At 40.6% G+C, this 17,091-nt stretch overlaps 1 protein-coding gene across 3 annotated transcripts in view; it reads right to left on the bottom strand.

Annotated features, from left to right (window-relative positions):
• The window catches only part of runx3 (RUNX family transcription factor 3), a 41,115-nt gene extending 25,851 nt beyond the window's left edge, over nucleotides 1-15,264 (bottom strand). For 2 of the 3 annotated variants that reach the window (XM_004082389.5, XM_078940692.1), the window contains exons 1-2: nucleotides 15,028-15,264; nucleotides 14,567-14,699 (exon numbers count right to left, since the gene is read on the bottom strand). In XM_004082389.5, the coding sequence (XP_004082437.2) occupies nucleotides 14,567-14,624 (58 nt within the window). In that variant the 5' untranslated portion in view covers nucleotides 14,625-14,699; nucleotides 15,028-15,264. The remainder of the gene's footprint in view (nucleotides 1-14,566; nucleotides 14,700-15,027) is intronic. The other variant, XM_078940693.1, reaches the window with a different exon arrangement.
• Nucleotides 15,265-17,091: the final 1,827 nt, after the last annotated feature.

The following is a 17,091-nucleotide window of genomic DNA, read 5'->3' as shown; positions in this document are numbered from 1 at the left end:
AATATTTTCATAAAATGAATCCAAAATATTTCTTTAATAAGTTCAAACAAAACTAAAGGTGAAAAAAGGAAACATCTATCAGCTGTCATGTATCCTCAAGTTCAGTATGGGACAGGGACAATGCTCCTGATATTTTAGTCGTCCTCCTGCCTTAGTTCATCATTAAAAATGTGACCACATGCACTAGCTATACCCCACTCAGCCATAATGTTCGCCCCGGGCGCCTGTCACATTTAGACCTCTGCATTTCAACACACAGTTTCTACAGTTTCAGCCGCAAAGGCACTGAGGACAGAGTCTGCCATGCCCCTGAACGGTTTTTAATGATCCAACCAGGCTGAGCCTGAAATCAAGACACAACTCCCTCATAAAGGCCCCCAGCATGTATGCTTCTCTATATTGTTTTTACAAAAATAGATCCCTCAGGTAACAGCCACGAGAACATGTTTCTTCCTTGGAGCAAAGTTGTGACTAAAAAGTTTGTTTTGATCTGAATTTTTTTTTTTTCTGATATGAGTCACAACCTACAATCATTACCAGAAAAAAATACCTGTGTTTTCAGGAAACAATATGCATAGCAAAAAATGTCATTATCCAATATTTGTGAAACTTTTGAATAGATTTGAAACAAATCTCCTCCCACAGGGCTCACTTAAACCAAATGATGCCCCACTACCTGAGCTTTCATAATGAGTCAGGCTGTTAGGTATAACATGAGTGCTGTCCCCATTAAAGGAGAAAGCGCTTTGGGGTCTGTAAGTGTATACCTGTATCTAAAAGCCACCCACACAGCAGCTTTCAGTGCATCTTAAAAGCCACTTTGAAGACGAGGGGCAGCTTCTGATACTCCTTTTAGATGCTTTTTTTCTTGGATTTGATCTAATAGCCAGAGTAAACTCCCAGGTTATTTTCAGACACGCATAAGCCTTTGGATGTGTAGCTACTCATTTGGAAAAGGGGGTGCATTTAGAACCAGTATGGGGTTCGGTGATGACATAAGACAAAGATTTCTATCTTTAGAGGAGATGTGGTGGTCACACATTTCTGTACATTCACAAATTACAGGCCATGCTTTGGCCCTCAACCCACCGAACGCATTCTTTCCGAAAAGTGTCTGCTCGGATTTCATCTGGGGGTTTCTGCTGGGTGGAAATGTGAGTGTTCTGAATGGACAACTCCTATGAACTGGAGCTTTATTCTTCTTGGATTAAATTAGCTCTACTTTGGGACGTGGGGTATTTTTTTGTATGAATGATAAATTCTGCGGCGGCTGTGGAACGCTGAGCTTGTTTACCCTTCCCTCCTCCTTTTTCCCTTTTTTGTTGAAATGCAGCTTGCTATGAAATTGACTTCTTCTGCTTGATATGACAGGAGTGTCTGTGATTAGACTTCCAAGCATGATGTAAGTCACCAAAACCATTTGTGCCAGTCCCCTCAAAGCCAAATCATATTCTAGCGTCGGAGTGTTTATATACACAAGTATATGGAGAAACTTTTAAACAACAGTGAGTGGGTACAGACTGTTTGGGTTTTGGGCTCCTGCAGCTCTGATGGCTGATTCTTTCTCAAATTTTGATTACACAACGTGTCAGCACATCACAATCGGTGGTCATTTTTGTCCATTTTGATGTTCAGACAAGAAAATAGGAACCACATTGAGGATTTTTGATCATATAAATTTGTATGTTACTTTTTCTCCACCGAGGTCGTCTGTGTTAGTTTTAATGATGTCTGGTGCGCCTTTGTGTACTTTGCTTGGTTTGTAATACTCTTGAACTTCTGCTTCAAACTTCTACAGTTTTCCACAGTGATTTGCCCCTCGCATGACTTTATGTATTCTGTAACTCACAAGAGTGTCAGGCCCCAATTTCGGATCCCCGAAGCCGTCGAGAGCATGTTTTATTCCAACGAAGATGAAGAGGATGGTGACGCTTCCAAACCCAGCACCTAATTATATGTAAGCATGATGAGCTGCGATGCAGCAGTTACCAGAGGAGACAATGAGCACATTCATCCCATGCATCTTTAATGAGCTCCTTACATTTTATAAAAGGTGCAGAGAGGAGCTAAGGGCTTATTAAAGCTTCGTGAATTAAGTGAGCAACATAATGGTTGTTGCGGGACGACTCTCACTTTTAAAAATTTTTTTTTTTTAAATTTCAGTCTGTTGCAAATGGGATCCTTGAAGATGGTGTCAAACATAGAAAGCATTCAGTTGACACTTCCAACCCTCAGGAGCACGGAGTGAACTTTTTTAATAAAAGACTCTGTCAACATTTGTACGTTTCTTCATTCATGTTTATGTAGAATTGTAAGGAAAAACAAGAATGTTTTTTTTTTAAGTTTACGTTCAAATCAAGAAGAATTGTAATTCCTTAATCCCAGCAACTATCTAACTGCTAATAAAATGAGAAAAAAATTTTTTTATGGCTATGCTTAAGTTGTCATGTTACAAACGCAAGGGTGTCACAGTTTTATTTATTAAACTTTATATAGGTAGATAAAGAAAAAAATGTTAAAAAATAGCCAAAAATTGCAGGAAAGTGTGCACCCTAATAAGGCAAAACACATTTTTAAATCCTTTTCATCATCTCATAACCCTTCACATTAGCTTGTGTACATTCAACAGGAACTAACCAATTGTGGTACATAGATATCACGGGGGATTGTTGATCACCTGCTGACTCACTTGGTTTTCATTCATTTAAGTAACTAAAATTCTCACAGTGGCAGGTTGTTTTCTACATTTCCAGTGGACTTAGTGTACTGTTTGTTATTTTGTAAAGTCTGCTGAAAACATAGGGGTGGGGCAATCATGATTTGGACTTGTGTTGCAGCCAGAAGCACTGAACTGTTTGAAGGAGAATAGAAAAATAAAGGAAGAACATGCTCACCCCCCCCCCCCCACACACACACACACACACATAAACCGACAAAGAAAAAAGCGACATCAACAACAAATGCCATTTAAATCTTCATATGTAAAAATCCACACCAGAGAATTTCAATTCAAGACACTGGATGACTGAGTTGTGTTAGTCTAAACACAAACCTTGTAGACAAAGGGAGTGTTGTTTGTTCTGATCATAATGTCTGTTCCATCTGGCACATTTGCAGGATTCATTTCTTTTCACAGGTTGTTTCCCTCCAGAAGTGATAATAATTTTCTTAAAATGTCCTTACTGTAGAGGTTTTTGTCCAAACTCCGTGCTTGTTGGATTTGCATTGTCTGTAGACAGACGTCCTCACAGAGCTTCCGTGTGAGTCATCCTCTAATAACGCTGTTATGCAAGTCTAGCATATAGAACAGACTTGATCAGACAACGAGTCAGTTTACCCGCAGATCTGTCATTTAAGCGCTGTCACACAAATATATTTGTGTTTTTATTGCCTTTTGCTAAATGACTGCTCTCCTGTTTATTGCTATTTTGACCATCAACTGTATTGAAAGTGCCAAAGTATCACCAATGATTTGACTTTTTTAAGTCTTTTTCAAGTTAAAAGTCCCTCCTGTGAATCCCTTGAGCTAGAATGTGGTCAGGCCCCTTTTCCTCCTTTTCATCCCTGTTTAGTGACACGCCCCGCACCCAAAGAAACCAGAAGATGAGGGCTAGGGGGACGCCGTAAACCTCAGTGTCATGGTCATTCCGCCCTCACATCATCCGTCGGGTACACTTCTCCAACGATGACAGTCAGCAGTGTGTGATGTGGTTCCTGGGCTTGTTTATTCTTTGGAAACCCACTAAAAGTAGAAACTGGATGGTAAACTCACCAAAAAGCCCCACTGCTATAATAGGAGCTTTTGGGGTTGAATTTTAATCTGGTGGGTTTGCAAAAAGGGCCCTGCCTTGCTGCAGGGCACCATTTCTGGGACGTATTGTTTAGCACGATCTGAAGGAAGCATTTTAATATTTGCAGTGATTTGTAACCTGGAACAAAACGTATAGTCCAAAATTAATCTGTGGCATTTAGGCTTGTATATTCCATGAGGACATCAGTGTACACTTTTGGAAATGTTGACGATGATGGATAAAAGACTGAGAAATGTACCAGCGCTCTGATTTTGTTCATGTTACTGAAGGACAGATTGATTCTTTTCTTCTTCCTTTATTTACCCCTGAAAGTCAGAATGTCCTTTAAATCTAAATGAGTCCCATAAATACGTCAACTCTCCCATTTTTTTTCAGTTGTGGTTTTTAGTGTGAGCTATAATCATTTCTCATCTTTCTTTGTCTCTGTGTCTCCGACTGTGTGTATCGGCACACATACACAAATCCACGCACACAAATGGCAGTGTTTCTCCTTTTCTGGCTGGAGCATCTGATGCAAGGAAGGCAATCTGTAATCTGTAGTAATTGCATGTTGCAGAAAAACATTTTTCCGCTGTGGTAATCGCTGCAATATGTGCAGTTGCGTTGCCAAAGTAACAGCACCCCCACCCCTTGCAGACACACAACTCCACACATACTCAGACGTCCACTGCCGGAGGTGCACCGCTGAAAATCCTTTCCCTCCTCGGAGACACGGACAGAGACTGGGACCCGTGAAGGTACTAAGGGAGTCGCATCTTAAGCTCACTTAGCAGCACCTGCGATACTGCTGAGCTGCCTTCACTTTCTGCAAAAGTTTTACAGTTCCTGTCGGTGACAGTTTAACTGCCATGCAGTGCCGGTGCCAAAGGCCTGCCAGAACCCAGCTGCCACACACAGATCAGAAGTTGAATCTTTCAGGCAGCCACATTAATTCACCTCCCTTTCCCTCTGTTTAACTGCAGTCACTCAGCAGGTGATGATATTCAACCATCTTCTTGTGTTTTTAAGGTTTGAATCTGTCGCTGCAGATTGTAACAAATAAAAGTGGGACTTTACTGAAACCAATCATGAATTCAGATCCAACCTTAATTTTTCATTGCCGTTTCATCCCGTTCACACCAGAACGACTGAACTTTTTTGGAGGCAGGCTTGGCGTGACTATTGTGTGTGATAAACAACAGATGAAGAAGAGTTTTTCCCACCTTTCCACCTGCCAAACAACCTCTTTCGCTTTCTGTAATTGTGTCTCAACAGTGAAATCATTACTCACTGCACCATCACCCCTTTGCCCAGCGTTGCTCCAAAATATGTCAGCCCACTTAGGCTGTGTAACCACACACACCTACTAAAAGGGCAAGTTATGCAAAGACATTTATAGATGCACAGCAGACACAGAGATTGCAACCAGACTCTGTGCAAAACCTTTTCCTCTCTGGGCTGCTGCTGCGACTGCTGTAGTCATCCAAGCTCGCAGCAGCTGAACTTCCCTGCGTCTCTAATGGAGCTTCTGTCAGATCAAACAGCTTCCACTGACGGGGAGACGAGACAGGACGCAGAGCTGGAAGCCGTTCAGTCTGACAGCTCCAACACGTTTGATTGGCAACACAGCCTGCGTCTCTTCTTCCATGGCTTCAGATCCCACGGAAATATAGTAGCGCCAGAGACAGAGGAGAGAAGGGGGTGGGTGGGTGAGGAAGGGGTTAGGCAGCAGACTCTGTCAACTCAGAAAATAAGTTGTGAAGTGTCCCTCTTACATAAACTCAAAGCTTCATAGCTTAGTTTTCACTCAAAGTAAAATCGCATGTGAGACGAGTATTAGGAAGTGTGCATGGCTTCCAGCAACCACCAAGACATTATAGCCAAGGCTGTAAACCGCAGTTTCACAGCAGACAATGGCTCTTTGTGCGTTTTGTGTGGCTGTCCCCACTTGATGGGAGGCCCAAATGTTTTCAAACTTGTATTTAATTGAAACTGATTAAGAGGATGTGTCCCTTTTCAAATCTGGTTAATTAGTAGGAGTCATGTCAGGAGGGGTAAGAAGGCCAGCCTGCCCTCATTTAGCCTCATGACAGGCGAGATGTTTGATGTGGTTCCACATGGAATGCTGTTGTTCATTCCTTTTTGCAACAAAAGCCACATGGTTTTGCTTTTTCAGACTATTCCGTGTTACTTTGAACTGTGAAGAAAACGTAGAGGTATGTGACATATGACGTGAATGGCGTTAATGTGAATCCTGCAGGACACGAGCGGAAACTGCCAATGGGGCATCGAGCAAAACGTTTTCTAGTTCTAGTTATTTGATTACTTCCAATGATTGTGTTTTTGGTGTTTTTTAACATGTGCTTGTGACATTTTCCTGATGATGGAGCACATATATAAAGAAAATTAAGATTAAAAATTGCATTTCAGAGTTCATCTGCTTCAAACTTTACGGCTGGATAGCTCCAATACTGCTTGCCATTTATGCACTGGTAATTTGTTGCACAGCTAATGTCGGGTTGGGATTGTATTAGGCTTTAAGCTAGCAGGAAAGAGTGTATACAGATGGATGACGGGAAGTAGGGGTAGGCTTACTCCACAGTCAGAGGCAAATTTCTAATGAACTACTGCTGCACTGCAGTGTCCTAGAAAACGAAAATTTTAAGTTTTTTAAAATTTTGGCTAAAAATGGCATAATCATAATTTAAAGATCACTGAAAACACTTTTAAAATAGATCAAAAGATGACAAGAGTAGGACTTTAGTAAAAAAAGAAGTTTTTCCACATCTCAAGTCCAGGATTCAGCAAATCCACAAAGAGGCTAGAGCATCCCTACAACTTCTATCAAGTCTCAATTGTTACCCACGAAAGCACTCATCCATCCTTAGTGACTGAAGTTTTTCCTTTCATCACCTCCATCACCAATCAGCAGTAGCTTTGCCCGTGCACAGTCGGTGCTGTGTCCACGCAGACGCAGTAAGGCAGGACTTTCCCCTCTTTAAACCGGAGCCCGAGGCGTTCATTGAGGCTAGAAGTCTTATCCCTTGATTGCTGTGTTTAGGCCGCGCACGTCGCTGCTGCACGTCAAGGCGGCCACAGCTAACGACTAGCTAATGACAGAACGATGACAAGGAGCGTTTGTGGACCCAATCAGAAACCTAGAGTCTGGTTGCCTGGTGATTAGGTTAATCAAACTCCATACTAGCTCTACTCACGGCAAACTATCTGCCTCCTGTTTTATCACTGATTAAAGGGGCAAAGTTGTGTTCATGTCAATGAGAAGTAAACATCTTTCTGCCAGGATTGCAACATTAGCACAATTAGCTTTCAACCCATAGAAGAGATCATTTATTTTTCTGACTTTTAACATATGTCATCTGGCACCAAAATAATTTCTTGGGTTTGTATTTATGCGCAGCATTTAGATTTAGATTTAGTTTAGTTTAGATTAGTTTTAAAAATATCGTTTTCATCCGCGGGTCAACACAAAAGGAAGTTCAATATTTGTATTAAAACAACATATTTTTCAAAATCAAGCATTTCAAGGATCACACTGGCAATTTTGCTGAGTAACCTTGTCAGTAATTTCACTGGACAACAAGAGACTGACTATTAAGATTAGGTAAGACGGCATTTAGACAGCAAACGTCACATTTGTCACCAGAGCATGTGCCGCTCCTCTCTGACTCAGCAGTGGTGAAACTCAGACAGTTATTCGTGATGGCTGCACGCATGAGAGGCTGCAGACTGACTGACCCCGCTGCAGACGGACTACGGAGAAGAAGTGGATGGGCCACTTCTGCTGCACAGCTGAGGGGGAATACCCTGGCATGGTATTTCCTACACGGAGCTAATGCAGAAGTAAGAACAACGCGCTCTATAAAGTTTACTTCAGGGCAAAACCTCCTGGGAAAATAAAGCCTTCTGCTGTCGACTCAATGTGAAACAATAATTTGCATTTTTGGACAAAGTAGGTTTTGAAAAAATTACCTTAAGGAAAATCGTTTTGGAAATTACGTGACTTAGACAAGCACCACACAAACAAGCCCTGTAGAAAAAAGTCAAAAGTCTTTACCTCATTAGCAGATTTTTTTAAATGAGCAATAATTCTACCAGTGGGTTAAAATGGTCTTTCCAAGAAATCTTATTTTTTTTAAAAACTAGTCACTAAGACTAAGATTATTTTGCTATTGAAAAACTTCTTGATTTCATCTTTTTTGGTCTTTTTACCTTCTAGGGACTCAGTTTTTGCAGCATTTATGATACAAAAGAACAAAAATGATCAACAGCAACATATTAAATATTGATCTGGTTTGCAGAAATATTAGTTGTTGGCTTGTCCCATCCTCAGTGTCTTTAATAAAAACAAAACTCCATGCAGCATCAAAATAATTCACCAATTATCTTCATCACAAAATAACAACAGAATCTGCCAAAGAGAAAAGCACATTTAAGTGGCCCATTACTGATGCAGACATTTGGGCCTCGCATTGCGTGTCGAAACAAAAACTAAAATCCTGTTTTTGAAATGCTGCTCCTACAAAAAAATCAATTCCCTGTGGTTAAAATTGTGTTTGAAAGCAGAGAAGAAGCAGCCCCAAAACAAGTTTTATTGCAGCAGTGACAATTAACTGTATGTAAACAACTTTTGAAAAAAAAAAAAAATCTGGGAAAACAGAGGGAGATAGAGAATCAGACAACATCTTTTAGCCAGCAGCGCTCTCACATCCTATCATTATCTGCATATTTCCTCCTCCTTAATTACGTTTCTTACTTTATTGCTTATGGGAAGGAGGAAAAGCTATAAGTGTGTTTTGAGAATGATTAAAGTTACTTACAATTATTTGAAGATTCAGTCTTTTTTGTCTGTGAATAACACTGTATTTGTTCTTTTGATGGTAACCTCACAGCCCCCAGAGTCTGCCAAATTTCCATACTTAATAAAGAAAAGCCTCCTGTCTTCAATCTGTGCGAGAAAATATAAAAGAAACGGCTGCCTCCTGATTTGTTTTTTGAACATGTGGGATCTCCATAAGTTTGACTCACTTTGTGCGCCTGACCCATTCCCTCCCATTAAAGCAATTTGTGGCTTAAGAGGCAACTGTAATGTCAAAAACAAAAGTGCTCAGCAGTCAAGTTTGTGCTTAGTCACAGGCCGTCTTTTTGCTCCAGCTGCAACAGTGAGAGATGCTAAATGATACAGGGAGGAGTCTAAACAAAAAGTGGATCTTTCCAAGTGGAGCTCGGGTCACAGCTCTCTAATTGCAGCTACTGAAAACGAACCTGTGATAAAACTTCCAACTGTTTACCTTATTTCCAGCCTTATAGAAAAACAGCCTGGCAAGTTCTCTGCACGAAAAACTGTGGCATGAATGCATGTCAGTGGTGCATAAATTAGCCAACAGTAACGCTTGTGTTTTATTCCTCAATTCCAAACTTGCCATGTAATGAGCTGCAGGGCAGCCCTGTGGTGGAAGGGCGTAGCTTTGAAACAAAACGAAGAATAAGAAAATTGTGAGAGAGGCTTTTTTTAAATTTAGTTGTATGCTACATGGGATGAATGAGATCATGTAAGTCAAGTTACTGTTGTGTGGATTCAGTCATTTTCATGCAAGCCCTGATATGAAACATTATCTGCTCGTAAATGAAGCAAATTAAGCGTAAAGAAATGACTCATGGAAGTTGAAAAACCTCATCCGGCATGGGGTTTTAAAAGTTAGAAATCAAGCTAAAAAATGTTTTGATCATTTCCACCCCATTATCCAATTATGAGTGCGCTTAAAGTCCACATATTCCAGACTTGCAGCCTCATTCTTCAGGGACCTATTCACTGAAGCCGGTCTAGACGTTGTAAATTCTTTTTGACATGGCTCCATCCTTCCAGAACCTTTTCTTTGTAATAAATCACATCGACTGTTTAATTATCATACAGTGTGTTACAGGATTTTTATTTTTTACTATTTATGTAAAAAAAACATACAAAAAAAGCAGATTGAATCATTTATATAATGCATATTTAGCCATTTTATTATTGTCAGCATCAGATTAGAATTAAAGTACCTCTCCAATCATCTTTTGAGCTGTTGTAAAAGTCTTCCCAATGGTCTTTTATTTATAATAATTTTTTACCAAAATCAGAAAAACCTGTGTCATTTTCTAGGACATAGTTTCTAGAGCGGCAGGAGTTCATTAGAAATTTGCCTCTGATTTGTGGACAGGTCTGTTGGCACAGAGTAAGCCGGCCCCCATCCCACCATCCATCTGTACACAGCTGCTACCCAGCTATCTTACAGCCCACTGAAACCTAACATCAGCGGATCACCAAAAATGGGGAGCAACATTGAAGCTGTCCAGCTGTACAGTTTTTAAACAGAAACCAGCTCAGATTATGAAAACAAAGACGTACATGAACGTAGTCATCCATGAGTGAACGCATAAGAATGGAGCGGAGCAGGGAGCTTGTGGCTTGCCGTTGTAGATTTCTACATTACAATTACCGGTACATGCTTTTTCAAACTGCACGTTTTCGTCTGCTACTGATTCACAGTGATTTGAATAAAGAAATATTCAGAAATGCAATTTCAAGATTAATTTTCTATATTTGTTATTTTTTCATCCCCAAAAAATACCATAAGAATGTGTTAAAAACATCCAAAACACAATTTTCATTGTCTAAAATAGGGCACGAAACTACTAGCTTCTTGCTTGCTCCTCCATGGATGCGGTTTCATGTTGTTCTCCAGGAGAAAGGAGCTCCGCCTTTTTTAAACTACGTCTTATTAAGTTGGAGGAACCTTCATGAAATAAACCAGGTTTATCAGATTGGCTGCAAAAAGCCTGTGGTTGCTGGTCGACCACCAGAAAATTATATTTACAACTGCTCTTTAGCCTTGCAGGTGTTTTCGGGCAAAAAGTGTTTTCAGGGAAAATGGAGGTTTTGCATCAATCGACCAAATAATCTACCTGGAAGCCATTATACCAGCAACCCCTCACTGTGTTCTCCATAAAGCTGTGTTGACAAATGGTGAAAAGCAGCGTGACGGACCGAAAAGTAAACAAGAAGCTAAAAAAAATAAAACTTTACATCCCTAATCAAGTCCAGGACCTCCATTCTGTCCAAAACGCCTTTGGAGTTTTATAAATAGATATTACTCCCAGCTAAGTCGGAGGCAGGGTATTTTCTGACTGCCATCAGGTTCTTATTATTCATTTTCACTAAAGCTGCTAATATCTGGTTGCAGATTTTAGGCTGCAAAACGAATAAGGGACCTGACACCAAGCAGTACTTAAATGGCTCCAATCAACTTGTAAATAATTAATAAAGAAACAAAATGTAATTTATCAAAACTGTGCAATAAAGTCGTCTTGCTTTGAAAAGATTTCAAATTTCATTCTAAATCAGTCCAGAAAGATGAGTTTTGATTCTTACAAATGCATTTTCACACACTATTTGTGGACAGCTTTGGACGTTCCCCTCCCAAACACTCGTAGAACTAACCAGACCACCTCCCACAATCCTCCAAAATAGCCATTCTACAATTGTGGCGAGGCATGGCACATTTCTCACACACGAGTCCTCACTTCCATTCATGCAGCGCAATAAGCCAAACGTATAAAAACCATTCCCACCCTAATAAAGCAAGGCTTTTTTTTCCCCCTCTCCACCACAAAAGGAGCTGGCTCCCGAGAGCCTAACGCTAAAAAAGAAAGGAGGGAAAAAAAGGGACCAATGAATAAGTTACAGTCGGAAGGGAACACAGAGGTTCCTCCATGTAAAGGAAAGTTTGGGGAAAGAAACTGAGCCAACATGTGACCAATCAGGGAGGCCTAAGCACAGCTGTAAACATAAAAAACTGCTAAGTTTACTCACTTCTGCCCATTTGGAGAAACATCATCCACTTTATTGATTTTTATTTTTAATTTTTGTCCGCTCTTTATGGTGACTCTGAAGTGTACATCACACCAACAAATCACTCAATGCAAAAACCTATTAAAGATCACAATGACATTTAAAGTAAGCTAAACAAATAATGAATTTGTGAAAATACATTATATTTTAGAAATCAAAACAAAAATCAATAAACCAAAACATAATTCCCCCAAAAATGAAACAAAATAATAATGAAACGTTTCAGAAAACCGAAATGATTCTTACAAATCTAAATGAAATGTTAATAGGCAAAACTGAATGAAACCACAAAAGGTAGATACTATGGGATATTGCTGAATGGATAGTGACGTTTTTATTTTTGTCATTTGCGTTTCTTTAAATTGCGTTTTCAATGTCGGCATACTAAGTTTCATGATTAGTATGGAGCATATTCAGTATTACTTTATGCCAAAGAACTCAAATGATGGAACAAACGCCAGCATCTAATCAGCAATGTCCAACAGTATCTACCTTTTCCAGTTTCTTTATGTTTTTAATTTTAAGATTCATTTACATTTTTGGAAATTAAAATAATTTGGAAAACTTTTGTTTTCTGAAATGTTTTTATTTCATTTCATTTATTTGGAATTGTGTTTTTTTCTGAAATTTTGTTTTGATTTCTAAAATTGAATTTGTTTTTTTATTCTTTGTTGAGGTTTTTTAATTGCAATCTCTATGTTTTTGCATTAAGTGATTTTTTTGGTGTCATTTATACTTTGTATTTTAATTCTATTTTTTTGTTTTTGTTTTTAATGGAATTAGATTTTATTCCGCTTTGTCTGATCTCCCGTTAACAGCCGTGTTGCTGTGTAAAGGGTTAGCAGGTGTAGCCTCATTGTGGTTTTTATCTGTGAAGAGCAACAGCTCTGAGAGTCTGCATCAGATTAACAGCTCCTCTGCATGCAGCTCTGCAGGTCTAAACGTTTTGCAGCACTTTAACTGTCACAACATTAGAATTTCTCTTGCTTTAAGAGTTAGACAGCATTTGAAAAACAGTGTCTGTTCCCTTTGTGACTTGTATGTTTCATGTGTGTGAGTGTGTGTGTCTCCCTGAGCTTCAGCAGAGGATTGAGGTTTCTGAGGTGAAGCGTTCTCTCGCTTCTCACGCGAAGTGCATCTGATGTTGCACATCACATGCTTAGATGTGTTCTCTGTCTGCGCCCAGAGATAGCTGAAAATATATGAAAAATACCAATATAACACAGACAGGCTGATAGCACGTCTGTTGTGCTGATATTAAGATGGCGGCAACACTTTTTTTTTTGTTACCCTTCCAGCTTTAATACAACTGCATGACAAAAAAAAAAAAAACTAGTTGAAGATCAAAATCGTATTTGGTGACTGCTCGCTGCAGTATTTCCTGACTTCTGAGGAGCACAACACAGTGTTTCCATGAGCTTCATGTCGCTTTGCATTACAGTCAGCAGACATGCAACAGTCTTCTCCATTCCCTGCAACCGTTCCTCTTAATTTCAGTTTGATTTCAGTCTCAAAGACTTGATCAAATCCCTTTGCCTGTGTAATGCAAGTTGTCGAGCTAACCGCTGGGGTACTTTGCTTACATGAAGTCAGCCCAGTTTGAATTTGTTCTCCGATTGAATAGGAGGCTTTAATGACTCTTGGCCTTTGTTTCATGCCGTTTAATTTCAGTTTTCTGACGGAGTGGGTTTCTAAAGGATATTGCACATTTAAAAATCCTTTTTGGTTACAGTCTTGTTTGCCTTGTTACTGTCTCCTGTCTCACCTCCTAATCAGGTCCCAGAAACCAAAGCGTGACTTGCAGTGTGCATGAAACTTGACATCGGTGACACTGATCTGCACACGAGGAGATAAAGGCTGGCAGTTCCAGATGTTTGTTTTTTTTTAATTGAAGAAAAGGGGAGCTTGAGCCTTGTCATGAGGAAACTATAAGTGTCTGCTTGTAGGAGCTGTGAGAACACTGGAACAGCATCTCATGTCAGCTCCAGAGAGGATGTCAGGATTGTTCTCATGTGAGGCGCAGATGCAGAGAGTGTGTGTCTGATTGTAAATGTGAGACTCCAGAGATTTTCAGATAAACTCTGCAAACAATTATGAAGTAGTAGTGCTACTCCTGGAGCCGTCTCTAATTAACACAGCTACAAGGCCTTAATTGGGAGAGACTTTTCCAGTTTTTTTCTGTTGCGTTTCCACAGCTGCCTCAGATCATTGCCTCATGATCGTTTTCTGTACCTACTTCCCGTTTATGGTTGCCCTTACCTGCTAGCATAAAAACTTTCAGCAGGTATTCTTTCAAAAATATCATCACTTCGGATCTCCTTGCACACTGTTTACAAGTGAAAGCCATGTAATTAGAATTACCATAGCAACAAATGGTTTCTTCGTTGAGGCGGGCGTTAGTCAAGTGCACTCACCTCACCGCACAGACCAAAAGTACCTCCTGGAAGTAAAGCAGTGAAAGCCTAATATGTTTTTCTCCTCCTTGCTCTTTTATTGTATTGCCATGTTCCAGTAAAGCGGCCAGTCACATGGAGCCTCTGAGCTCGTATTCTCACAGAGAGAGCACAGAGTTTCACCAGATAATGAATGTTTGTGGTGAGGATCCCATTATATCGCTTCTCCATCAACCCTGGGCACAGAAAACTCAGGAGCCAAGAGGCAGAGACCTTTATGGTCTGTATCAAGCTGATCTTTCCATACCAGTTTCTTGATAATGTTTTGGATAGATGGATTCCCAAAATACTAACCTTAGGTTTTTTTTTTGGTCAAAAGGAGTAAAGTGAAAGTAAGAGTTTGACAGTGGGGCAGGACGTGGGACGGTGTCAGGAGGAGAAAGTGGAGAAAAGGGGGGAGGATCTGGACTCACCTCTAAGTAGGCTGCTGTTGTAGTTGGAGAAAGAGTCAAAGATGCTGTTGGATGCCATGACAGACGAGGCGGGACAGCGTGGAGCCCTGGCTGCAGTCAGTCTCCACCAACCTCAGAGGGGGGGGGAAAGCCTCTTTCAAAGACAAAAATCAAAGACCACCATGAAGAGGCAAGCAAGAAGTAAGAAAAGCACAAGAGGGCTAAAACTCCTGGAGCTCTGAGACTGTTTGCAACCAAGAATCTCGGGTTTGTGTCTACCACAGGAATCCCAAGCCACAAGCTTGCAGAGAGCAGCAGAAGCATGTGCTAGCACCAGCACCAGAGGACTTTGGAAAGAAGAGTGGAGAGGACAGGGTCAGTGGCAGCGAGGAGAGAAGAAACCGTGAATGTGGTTGGAGGAGAAACAGTTTGAACAGATGCAGCGGCAGCTTTTGGGTCTCCAGGTGTGGAAGTGAACTCACCAGGGCTGGAGATGAGGGGGGCCCACCTATCAGAGCCCGGGTGGTGGGAGCAGGCTGGCGGGGAGGGTTGGGCTTGTCAGCAGGCTGATGGTCTGAGGTTAGCCCGCTAGGCTGATTGCATGGTCTGCGTCTTTCCTTTTCTTCCTCGGTGGTGGTGGCCCGACTGGAGTGTCAGTGCTAGTAAAAAGCTAGAAGCCACAGTCTCTCTGCATCCTCCTCGCCATCCTCCAAACAGAGAGACACACACACTCCCCTCTGTGAGTGGTGGAGCCCACGTCACATGTCACATGAGGTCACCGGGCCTCTCCCTCCCACCCTCCTCCCCCTCCCTGCCTTCGTCTCCTGTCGTCTTTGCCATTCCCCCTGGTTTCTCTCTCTGTCTGGTTTTTCACATAACTTCTCCGACTCTCCATCTTCACTTTCATCGTTCATCAGGTCGCCCGGCTTTTTAAAAACCTTTTTATTTGCTTTTACCCTAAACCCAGCAGCCGCCGTTCACTGAGGTTCACGAAGATCTCAGAAACCAGCAGAGACGCTGCAGAGACTTTCACACGCATCAGGTTGAGCGCAAAGAGGGAACAGAGAAACAAAAAGGACTGAATCAGATGAAGAGAAGGAAAATAAGACGGATAGATGTGGCTTTCATTGACAGGAAAGCGACTGAGTGTATTTCTGTTGACTGTCTGCTTGTCCTGAGCTAGTTTAAAGTTTGTCTCACTCAAAGCACATCTGCGTTTTGTAAGAACCCGTGGTTTTGGGCCCGCAAAACCTCCACCCTCACTTACCACTAGATAGTATCGTAATCATAGTTTCATCAGAAGCAGCATTGCCACTTGTTCATCTCTCTGAGCTCTCCCCCCATTTATAAGCATCTTCATTTTTACTTTTTGTGACTTTATCAATTTTTTAATTATCTGCAAATGTGTTCTTCCCAGTTTGTGAAATAAACCACAGAGAAAACAATTTGTATTTGTGTTGAAGCTTTTTCATTTGATCTTTTTACGTAAGAAAGTGCATAAGGCAGAAATGTAAAAATGTAAAAAGGAAAGCAATAAATAAGCATGTAGTCCTTCCCCACAAGCCCCAGCCTCCACCTTAACCCCCACCCCCTCCAAAAAAAGAAGAAAAAAACTACAAAGAGATCTAACCTGATTGTGGTTTTCACACTTTTTGATTTTCTGGGTCGAATTCAAAAACGGAAAAGTTCTCACTTATGTGGCTGCTTGCACTAGTTGTGCAGAATTGGCTAAACGTAATATCACTTTAAGTATAAAAAAAAAAAATACACACACACATAGAGAAATCTTGCAAATGTATATTAAATAAACTCAACAATCTTTTTTTGAAAATGCAGTTTTTAAACTTAAAAACTTTAAAATTGCTATGACATGAGAAAAATGTAATAAAATAAAAACACATTCCCATGAAAATTGTGTTTTTGGTGTTTTTAAAATCTTGTTGCAGCATTTTTCTCATGATGAGGACATATTTATAAAAAGAAAATTAAGGTATAACCCTGTTTCTGAGTATTTCTTTATTCAGATTATGGTATCTTAGGAACAGACGAAAAAAATGCAGATTGAAAAAGCTTGTTGTTATGCGCAAACTACAATCGGCGGTCCACAACCTCCCTGCTCCGCTTCATTCTGATGCATTCAGTTGCAGACAAATAGATCCATTAACGCCTTTATTTTTCCAGTCTAAGCTGGCATCTGCCTCAAAACTGTACAGCTGGATGGCTCTAATATTGCTCGCCATTTATGTTGCACCTCTAATGTTAGGTTGTGGTTGTGAAGAGCTGTAAGCTTTTGCGGGAGAGAGTGTAAACAGAAGGATGATAGAAAATCAGGCTTACACCGCACCAACAGACCCGCCCACAACTCAGGGGTGATCTCCTATTGAACTGCCGCCGCTCTGCAGAAACTATGTCCTAGAAATCGACACCAGTTTTTGGATTTTGACTAAACACAGCATATTCAGAATAAAAAGAACACTGGGAACGCTTTTACAATAGATCAAAAGAGGATTGGAGTGGGTCTTTAAAAACATTTAAAAAGTTTGTCT

This window comes from Oryzias latipes, chromosome 22 (assembly GCF_053564925.1).
Source record: "Oryzias latipes strain Hd-rR chromosome 22, Olatipes_Hd-rR_3.1".
Classification (NCBI taxonomy): Eukaryota; Metazoa; Chordata; class Actinopteri; order Beloniformes; family Adrianichthyidae; genus Oryzias; species Oryzias latipes.
This window is presented reverse-complemented; position numbering and strand designations above follow the sequence as displayed.